Raw genomic sequence first — 10,492 nt, 5'->3', positions numbered from 1 at the left:
GGGAGGGGAGGCCGCTCGCCGCCGCGCCGTGTAAGCGTTCCCGAGCGCTGCTGCGAGGCGCTGAGGGGGCAGCCCTGCGGGGAGTCTCTTTGCTGGAACGGGGATGAAAAGGCTGTGTTTGGGCGGAGGGGTGGCGTTTTCGTCAGGTCTGTTCTGAAGAGGTGGTCTCTACAGCGGGTATTGTAAGAATTTTTTGAAGAGGTCAATCTCGCGTAGTGATTTCGTAACTTAGTTGGCAGAACGGATTGGTGCTTGCTTCCTGGCAAGTGCCGGGATGCTAATTCTGAAGATTTTATATACTGAGGATTTAAGACCATCCTTATCATTACAGCCTATTGCATGCAATTGACTAAACGTGACCGTGCATGGCAAGCCAGCAAGTCTCATTCCCACAGTAAACAACATCTGTCCTTTCATCTCAAGCATGCTTTTAAATTCCAACTCATTGTTACAGTAGTATGGGAAAATATTGTTGTGTCTAGGTTGCAACAGGGGAAAGAGAGCCTAGGGTTCACCGTTGTAGAAGCACACGGGACTGAGGGGTGGTCCTAAGAAATGCTGAGTAGCTCCTGCTGCCAGCCAGAGTTAGAAGTCGGGCGTGATTATTTACAGCCATAAAATGAAGCAACCAAACCAAGCAGTTAGCTTCTGGAAGGAGTTTCAGTGAGCTCTCCAGCCTCGCTAAATAAGTCAGTGGTAAAACTGGAACTCAAATTTGGGAAGTGTGTGTGGATGTACTGGGAGCGGTATCCACACAAATTGGCAATTCTGCATTTTTAAGAAGTAAGTTTATATAAACAAATGACGGAATTTCACATGGATTCAGTTATCAAATACAAGCTCTTGCCCTCCAGACTTTTATAGCACCACTCCCAAATCAAAAATAAAAACTGCCTTTCTTTGTTCAACTTGTTATAAAAGAACAAAAATCCCTCCGACACCTTAGGAGCCGTAACAGACGCGGGTTTCTGAGCTTGCAGTCCTGCATCTTGCATGTCCTTCCGTCCCATGCTTAACGCTCATATTTGCTTTCCCCTCCGCCAAGCTGGCAGACCAGATGGGAAGAACAAAATGCTGTGTTGTAAACCTCTAACTGGTAAGCTTAGCGGAAGGAGGGGCATGAAGGGGATGAGCCAGAAAAGCAAATAGTTTTATTGGGACTACTGACCTGACTGCGGTAGCCAAGCGTGTATTTTAGTGGTGCCTGGAGAACAAAGCGGCAGGCCGTGCGGTCCTGGAGCCCTGCTCGCACCTCTGCAGTTGACCCTAAGGATGGAACACATCGACACTGCGTTGGTACAAAGCAACAATTTTCCAAGCAGAGACAGATGCTGTGCTTTTCTTTCTAACCAACTGGTGTAACAGCTTCTTTCTGGAGCATTCCTTGAAAGGCAGAGACAATTATTGAACTGAGCAATAGGAAAAGGGAATGGGTAACTGCCAAGGATGCATACATCAAGCGGTAACCGCGAGGAACGTTTACTCATAAAAGAATGCTGGCTGGCGTGTGGGATAACTGTTGATCTTCAGTAACAGAGTCCCTTTAATTCCCAACAGATTCAAAGATCACAAACAACTGTCCTGTAAAAACAAGGAGGGGAAAACAACCCCTGTCGGCAACAATGAGGTAAGTTGAGAGGGTTTTTTGTACACTAAAATAATATATGTACATCTTTTCAAGCATGGAACATGCACTGTGGAAAAAAAAATGATCAAAACTTCTGTGAAAAAACCACGCAGCTACTCTCTCAAAAATTGTAATTGGTGGGGCTGGCCTGGATCACTTAATTGGATCAGAATTCCCTGCTGAAAGCCTAGAAATTACTGATGGAGTAGCGTGAGTAATATGTATAGATGAGTAACTGTTTAGTAGTAAGCTTATTTCATCTTGTATTCAGTTCATGCTAATCTTGTGAGTTGAGGGGGAAGAACAGATGCGGGTGACGCATCTGAGGTGCAAACGATGGAACGCAGTGGCTGCCGGATCCCGCCGAGGTTACCAGGTAGAAATGTCGGGAGCGCTGCCTCAGAGGCATGAATGTTGGGGCGACCTTTGTAGGCGCTGCTTTTTAAGAACTGTCTAGTTCCAACCTCGGGAGGATCCAGAAACCCCTGCCTTACACCAAGGCAGTTAGCCGGTACGTGGCACCCAGCATCTGACGCTTCGCGTTTCCACTGAGTTCTAGATTGAGCAGTCCAGCAGTTCCTGACCATGTTGCGTTCCTACCCTACTCCATTTGGCACAGGCTTTTCTGCTCCACCTGTGTTAATAGCCTCAGTTAGTATGATCAGAATCATATTTTTCACATTAATAACCATTATTGAGCAGATACACAAATAAAATGTCCAGCAAATCAGCCATAAAAGATTGCTCCCTCTGTGTATGGTGCCTGAGCGATGGAAGCAAGCGTTTAGCGTCCTCCTGTCTGCCAGAGCTCTTGAGGAGGCACCATCTCCCCCTTTTGCTTCCCAGCTAAGGCAGAGCTCCTGCAGCGCTGAAAATACTGAGTCTCTGTACAAATTCGCTTTCTAATTTCAGCTGGATGGGTTCGGTGAGGTATATAAAAGTTCAATCAAAACTGCGGTGCTGAGAAAATGAGAGACAATGAACGATCTATAGAATTACTCTACGTTCATTTTCACGGAACAATGAAATTCAAAGATGACAAAAAAAAAGTGGAAAGCAAGTCAACAGAGAAACTGAGTACCAGAAGTATGTCTTGATAGTTGAAAGTAATCGGCCCAAGTCCTAAAATCTTCCTTATTTATTTACTTAAACAAAAGTCTCCTGGATATTGTGGGAGTTTTGCTCAAGTACAGGAGATAACTGTACATGGGATTGATGACTTTTCCTTTCCTCTTAACTTGTTTTAAAGGTATTTTCACTTCTGTAAGCTTCCGGGAAGAGTTATGGGAATCCGCCTGCTACGCTTCACTTCTGTGGTGATCATTGTCTTGCTTCTGGTGGCAGGTGCTTTAACAGCTTTGCTTCCCAACATCAAAGATGACAAAATGCCCAATTTGAGAAGGGAACCAAAAACCCAGAGTCAGTCTGCCTTGGATTCATTTACTCTTATTATGCAGACCTATAATAGAACTGACTTACTGCTAAAGCTTTTAAATCACTACCAAGCCATCCCCCACCTACATAAGGTAATTGTGGTGTGGAACAACATTGGTGAGAAGACACCAGAGGAGATGTGGAATTCCTTGGGGCCTCATCCTGTCCCTGTTGTCTTTAAAGTTCAAACTGTAAATCGCATGAGGAACAGACTCCAGAATTTCCCTGAGCTGGAAACAAAAGGTAATCAGCAGTTCGTATCGCTACTACTAATGTTATTTTCACACTTAAAATCCGAATGCTAAAAGAGAGATGGTTTGAGTTATACTATGTAATAAATCCATGGATCTGTTGGGCCACGTAACAGAATGTGGGTAATACAGAAGAAACCCATGTTATGGTAGCAGATGCACACCAGCAGCAGCAGCCAGAGGCTGTCAATGAGGAAAGTCAGGAAAAAAAGAAGGATGTCAAATGCATTTCATAAGCTTTCGCAACTGTGCCCGTTCTCTATTTCCCTTGTCAGGCACACGTACGTAGTTCAGCCCCTCTTCCCTTTATAGTCTCAACACAGAGTCATAGTGCATGTATTTGTTGCATCTATCTATATAGTGCATATATCTCTGCACTAATTTGGACATAAGTCATCTGGTAAAGACTTGACTTAATCCATTCATTTTAAGACTTAAGTTCTCCACATGTTCTGCTCTTCAGAGAAACTTCCCTCCCTAGCAGTCTGGCTTTCTGTCTCAAATCAAGCATCCTTTTTAAGAGTATTTTCCCCAGTCTTTTGCCTATTCATCTAAATAGTCTTCCTAAGTTTTGGGAAAAAAACCCCAAAACTATGTTGCATTACAGACCTGACCTTACTCATGATTAGTAAAGGTAATTCTATTTACTGCCCCCTTCCTAACATACCTTGCTACTCAAACCCCATGGCTTCTAGGAAGACTAGGAACTTCAACTTCCCAAATGTTTTATTTGCTGTAATAGGACTTATTCTGACTACAGACTTAAACAGCTTTAATGCATCTGGAGTTCTGATCTAAGAATACCTTTCCTTTTCCACTTCCTCATAGGCTTTTGCCTAAAATTTAAGGCAAGGATTCTTCCTCCTGTAGTTAATCGTATCGAATACTGCCCATGCAATTTATTAAGCTTGCTTATTTAGAACTTGTAAGTAGTGAGGAGACGGGCAAAATTTTATACTAAGAATCCCATAAAATTCTCATACATTAAAGAATGGTATCTAACTCTTTATTCTAGTTGTATTTCTACACAAGATTAGTAGGGTTTTAAGTTGCTTTGCCAAACACTCCAGGTTTCCCAACACATGTCTGTCCTGTACAGTCTGGCAAATAATTTAAAACTTGGGTTTACTCCCAGTTACCACAAAGCTGCAACCTTGCTTTAGCTTTGAAATCTAAAAGTTTTCTCAATCTACTTTCAAGTAGTCACAATTCAGTTCTGCAGTTTGGCTTAATGGTTATAGAAGTTTCACAGCTAGCTTGTCAACTACTGTGCTGCATACTGTGCTCATGTATTTAATCTTTCAATAAGTTAAAAGTTGTTCTTTTTTTTTTTTCCTCCCTCCAGCTGTTTTAATGATGGATGATGATACACTAGTCAGTGCTCATGACCTTGCTTTTGCCTTTTCTGTTTGGCAGGTAATGTTTTGCATTGCCTTGGCAGTTAGTATTTGTGAGTTACAATTGAGATTTAATGTTTTTAATTAGAGTAATGCTATATCATAATGTTTTACCAGTGATTTTCTAGGTATAAAGTTAAATTTTAGAAGGATTGAAGTATTGAACAGTAGAAATTGCAAAAATATTCTTCAATAATAGCTATACCTGTAATCTATAACTTTCAAATTTTTAACTCTTCTTGTACATGAACACTGAAGTTTCTGACTGCTGAATTTATTTAAATTGCTAGTCAGCTGCAAAACAAGTGTGAGTTTTTTTTTCTCGAAGAGGAACTGTAAACTTATTCTGAGTGCCAGAGATACAGCTGCAAATTGTGGATAGATGTTTCTTGGCACTACGTGGTCATTGTGTCAGTTTTGCAAAACTGTATTTAATTGCAACACTTATGCAGATCAGAGGACCTATCCAACAATGTCACTCCTTCCTGGCAATAATCTTGTGTTCCTCATTCAAAAAAACCCATAAATCTCTGTTCTGAAAATACTTAACACACATTTCACAGCGTGGGCTTCATTTTGATTTTTTTAAAATTTCTTTTTTCTTTCAGCAATTTCCAAAGCATATAGTGGGATTTGTTCCTAGAAAGCACATTTCTACTCCTTCGGGTGTATACAGTTATGGCAGCTTCGAATTGCAGAACCCTGGATTTGGAAACGGAGATCAGTATTCTATGGTTCTTATCGGCGCAGCATTTTTTCACAGTGGGTATTTAGAAGACTTTCAAAGACAGCCAGAAGCTGTTTACGCCTTAATAGATGAAACTCAAAATTGTGATGATATTGCCATGAATTTTCTGGTAGCCAAGCATACTGGAAAGCCTTCAGGAGTGTTTGTGAAGCCTGTTGATATAAGAAATTTAGAAAAAGACACTAACAGTGGCTATTCTGGAATGTGGCACCGAGCGGAGCATTTGTTACAGAGGTCTTACTGTGTAAATAAACTGGTTAATATTTATGATGGCATGCCTTTAAAATATTCTAATATCATGATTTCTCAGTTTGGTTTTCCTAATTATGCCAATCACAAAAATAAAATGTAAGCCAATGAATTTAAGGGGTTAGATGTTAAACAATACTCAGTGAATTGGACTGAGTTCAAGGAGGGAAGAAGGTGTAATTACTGCATCTTGGCAATCCTTATTTGTAGCCTCTGGATTTTTTCCATTTGGCTTTTTATGTATATTTTTTTTTTCCTTACTAATTCTCCAAGGTAAGTTTTGAGAAAACTTAAAGAATATATACTAATGTTTAGCTGTGATAAAATCATCCTCTTTCCTTAAAACCTGAAAAGCTATTACAATTCATTAGGCCAGTTCTTCAGAAACACGCAGACAAAAATGCACTCCTACCCTTCAGTGCTTAGGTTTTGATTTTATTTTTTTTTAATACATGTATCTGGGCAAATGAGGTCTAGGCATATTTTTGATAGTTGTATGTCGAGATGCTTCCTTGCCTTCCCCCTCCTCTCCTACCCAGTTCCCAGTGAAACTGTGGAGGGGCTACAGTAAACTGTTGGCCAGGCTTCTAAACTCCTGTACAGAACCCCTGTGAAGTTTGTATATAAGCTATTCTGTATTTGGGGATGTTTCTGAAGCTGCTGTGAAAGCAAGCCAGAAAAGGGTACCTCACCTTGATCTCAGATAGTCCTAAATCCATTGCCTACAATACCTGCTACTGCTGAGATCGTGCAAAATGATCTCTGACCTGGCTTTTTCTCCCATTATTAATTTGCCTAGAGTTGCTGAAACACTGCAAGCAGCTGAAAGGTAAAACCTAACAGTTGGAAATGTAAGAAACGTGAATACATGGAATACGAAACTTATATAAGCAGCCAGAAGAAACGGGTGGGATATCACTTATTAATAATCTCTTTAGTACTTAATTTTATTTTGATGTCTTGCATGTACATTGTTACAAAACTGTGCCCAATAAAATCCTCGCTTATTTTTAAAAATGTCTTATTTACAATTCCTAGTAAGAGCAAGCTGTTCTACATTTATTACAGAGTGTACATTTTGTAATACTACGGGTCTACTGTTTTTTAACTACTCTTTCAAACGAGTCTGTACTTTTTGGTTCCTTTCATCTCTCTCTTTGATGGAGATGCAATGAATGGGTAAAGCATTATAAAAAGAAGCATTTTAAGGTACAGTGATATTTGACAGGGCTGGGCTATTATCAGTCTCTGAGTTCCCTGGCTTCATCTATAGCAAGAAACAGAGCTATTGTTAACAGCTTTTGTTAGATTGGGACTCTGTAGTTCTGGAAACATTGTGTTAATGTGGACAGGACAAACCTTTTCCATTGCTGCTCCAGAACTTTTTTGTGGTACAGGGGAAGGAACAAAAGACAGTGATTTTCCTGGATCGTGGAGAAGAATCAAATCTGGCATCCAAAGTAGAATCGGTTTCATCTGCATCAGCTTTTAATTGATTCTTAGTGTCAGTTCAAAGGTAATGAACGGCGTTTTTCACAGCTAATACCTAGGGCAGAAGTAGCATCTGCACAAATGGTGTATAATTTTATCATTTTTTGTATTAAGTTAGCTGAGCAAAAAGTGGTTGAAAAATGTGACAAGCTCTTTACAGCAGGGCTGATTCTGGGTGTGAGTCTTTGGGGGAACGGAGGATTCTTTTGCCTTGTTCTGTCAGCGCTAAAGGATTTGGTTTCTGTTCAGTGAAGTCTTCCTAGTACTTTTGCAAGATTTAAAGGGCAAAATCCTAAAATGGCGATGTAAAATCTGCTCAATTTTGTTGTAATAGTGAAAAGTAGCTTTTAATTATTGTGCCGTAGTGATAAGTAGTATACAAACTGGTCTATGATCTTCCCAGAAATGCAACTTTCCTGGTAGTAGCTCACTGCATTTCATTTCCCTACCGGTCTTTTGTACTTTCTGTTCTGTGCAGTATCAACTAGTATTGTGAAGACTCACAGATGTTGTTTACCTTACTTTTAAAATGTGAAATGAACTGTCAACTCAGCCAAACCCTAGTATTGGGTTCTTTGTTGGGGGGAAGGAGTTGCTTTGCATTGGTTTTTTTATTTGTGTTCTGTATCAGTGAAAGAATTAATAGAACAAGCTTTTACTATACTGGTAAATTTAATTCGTACCATTGTTGAATAAAATACATAAAACAGATTTGTGATGTATTTTCAGATCATTGACCAAGATTGTCAGTGTTAGATGTCTAAAGTAAGCTCACAGTTTGCATACAGATGAGCAGCACCAAGGTTTCATTTTTTAAAAATCGTCTACTTGTTGACACATACAGTCACACTTAAGTAAGGCCCACTCATGAGGAGAAAAAGCCATCAAAAGGCACAGCCCTACCAATTAGGCTTAGATAGCAAAGAAAACTCAAGGCTTCAGCTCTAGCCATAACTTGTTGAGCTTAGGAACCAAAAGGGGTTTGTTTATTTTTTGAAAGGCTGGTAGCTTTTAATCCCTTGATCATTATAAAAGCACCTTAAGAGTCTTTAATGAAATACATGACTGAGATTTTATATTTTTAGCAAAATAATATGCATGTAATGATTTCTTCTAAGAAATTATCTAGATGTCATTTGGAAGTATTTTTGAATCTAAACAGTTCATCACCACCTCTGAATGTTCTGTAAAAATTAATGTTTATGCAATGCAGGATTTAAAAAACGGTATCTAAAAGATAGATTTTAAAAATCTGCGTTGAAAACATCAGGCTATAGTCTTGAAATGATGCAACAGGACTACAAGAAAATTGCTTCTTTACCTACGGTTAAAAGAATGCCACAAGATGTCACTGTAGCCTTGATATTTGGTATCATCAACTGTTAACAATCTAGTAATTGGAATCGATTATAACAAAATTGTATGAGGTAAACCGCTAGCTTTAAGAATGTTTTTACAAGGTGAAATTCATTAGATAATCATACTAAAAGCTATGAGACAATACTGGAACTAAAAAAAACCATGGGGTTATTTTGCACATATTTTTTATTTTGTACATATTTTTACAGGGAAGAAGTGAAAAATTCTTTCAAGTATTTTCTATGCTTACAAAGGCTCTAGCTAATTGCCATAAATGAGAACTTACTTACATGCAACCAAAACAATATTTGTAATTTTGCAAAAGGTATATAGGTGGTATGCAAACAACATTTGACAATGGGGCTTCAGTTTCCAGTCACGTTTGCCTCCAAAGTTCACCAGCCTATCTAGCTGGATTTACAAATAACAGGCTTTAACACAAGCTGTACCTGGGGATTCTAGATACTGGACACGTAGCTTGTTACACTGCTCCACCTTTGCTTCCGTGCCCAAGATAGCTTAGTTAAAGCTAATTGGAGTATGCTCCTACAAAGTCCCCTCAAGCAGAGCGTAGCCCAGCCTTAGAAATGTCCATTACATTGAACTGTAGTGGAAGTCTGAGTAAAAAAGGGTTTTAAACCCCACTATGGTTCTGGAGGAAATACAATGATACCTCTTCTCTCATACAGGGTATGTTACCCCTTGGAGAACTGCTTGTAAATAAAAAATGAACTATTTTATTAATGAAGGGTTAAATAAAGTGAAAGTCATATGGAACAATATAGGAAAAGATAAACACATTGATTTCCATGAAAAGCAAGTACCCTCCAACAACCTTTATTTAATTTGCTCTTACAGAAGACTACGGTGTCACGTCTTGCAAGCATCCTATATGGAATGGTACGTACTACAGAGAAATGAGGTTTCTTACCTAAGTTCACAGGACCAGGCCCAAGGAGAGTCCTATTCAGGAATATTAGTTCTGGAGCTATGAAAAAAAAGGAAAAAAAAGAGGCATGTAAGAACACAGGTACAAGTTATTAGAACCAATACCAAAAATAAGTAAGAAACTACAAAACAATTGCATGAGAGAAGTATTTTCTGCGGTACTTCAGCTTATTTGCAGGGCTGTCAAGGTTATCCAGTGCTTGTGACACTAGATTAAAGACTGAAGGGTCAAAAGTGTTTCATGCTTGTGTTTAGCCTCATCTGCAGACACACTAAAATAAATCCCACGAACTGGTAGTTACAGTAGGTTACAGTGTCAGGAAAACATGGTGATAATAATGTGGACCTCAGGGCTGCCTACTGCTTTGTATTACAATATCTTTTTAAGGTGTTTTAAGGGTGGGATTTTTTGTTTTGGGGAAGAATAGCATCTTTTTTTTTTTTTTTCTCTTTAGGTACCTCTCCTTTGCAACCCTTTGCTTGTGGAGTTGTAAAAATGAGATGGACCATCTGCTCTGTTTGGCGCTTCCTAATTCTTTCTATGCAGGAGAGTGAGAGAAGAAAGGCATTTCTAATACTTTTAATGCTTCTCTGGCAGTAACTTAATGGCAGACTACAAGCTACTTCAGCTTTTGCAAACGAACCACCAGAAAGTCAGTATTTCACTTTAAAAAAACACAAACCACAAGCTACAAGTAATTTTGTGTAGTTTTACGACAGCCTTAGAAGCATACGTGAAACTTCATGGCTGGGTGACTTCTCGGGAGGAGCAAGAGCCCGCAGCTCGGAGCGGTGCGTGAGGAGAGCTCCACGCCACAGGGGTGCGCGTCGTCCCCTTCTGTTCGCCCGCGGCTTCCTCGACATCTTGCTCCCCCCTCAGGTGTCCCCAGCAGACGACGCTGCCCGGCAGAGACAAATCCTGGTCGGAGGAAGGGAGCGAGTGCCCAGCAGGTGAGAGGAACCCCCGCGGGCGGGAAAGGAGGCGCCG

At 40.0% G+C, this 10,492-nt stretch overlaps 1 protein-coding gene across 8 annotated transcripts; it reads left to right on the top strand.

Moving 5' to 3' along the window:
* The first annotated feature begins 6 nt into the window (after positions 1 to 6).
* On the top strand, positions 7 to 7,840 carry EXTL2 (exostosin like glycosyltransferase 2). 8 transcript variants are annotated; one of them, XM_035902860.1, is made up of 5 exons: positions 7 to 30; positions 1,558 to 1,627; positions 2,877 to 3,304; positions 4,658 to 4,728; positions 5,318 to 7,840. In XM_035902860.1, exons 2-5 carry the CDS (start codon positions 1,623 to 1,625, stop codon positions 5,807 to 5,809), a joined length of 996 nt encoding a protein of 331 aa, XP_035758753.1. In that variant the 5' UTR covers positions 7 to 30; positions 1,558 to 1,622; the 3' UTR covers positions 5,810 to 7,840. The 8 variants fall into 8 exon arrangements, with proteins under 8 accessions (XP_035758753.1, XP_035758749.1, XP_035758748.1 ...); XM_035902856.1 differs by lacking the exon at positions 7 to 30 and adding an exon at positions 39 to 177; XM_035902855.1 differs by lacking the exon at positions 7 to 30 and adding an exon at positions 39 to 182.
* The last annotated feature ends 2,652 nt before the right edge of the window (positions 7,841 to 10,492 follow it).

This window comes from Egretta garzetta, unplaced genomic scaffold (assembly GCF_000687185.1).
Source record: "Egretta garzetta isolate BGI_Z169 unplaced genomic scaffold, ASM68718v1 scaffold149, whole genome shotgun sequence".
NCBI classification, from domain to species: Eukaryota; Metazoa; Chordata; class Aves; order Pelecaniformes; family Ardeidae; genus Egretta; species Egretta garzetta.
The sequence above is the reverse complement of the archived record's forward strand: the minus strand, read 5'-3'. Positions and strand labels throughout refer to the sequence as shown.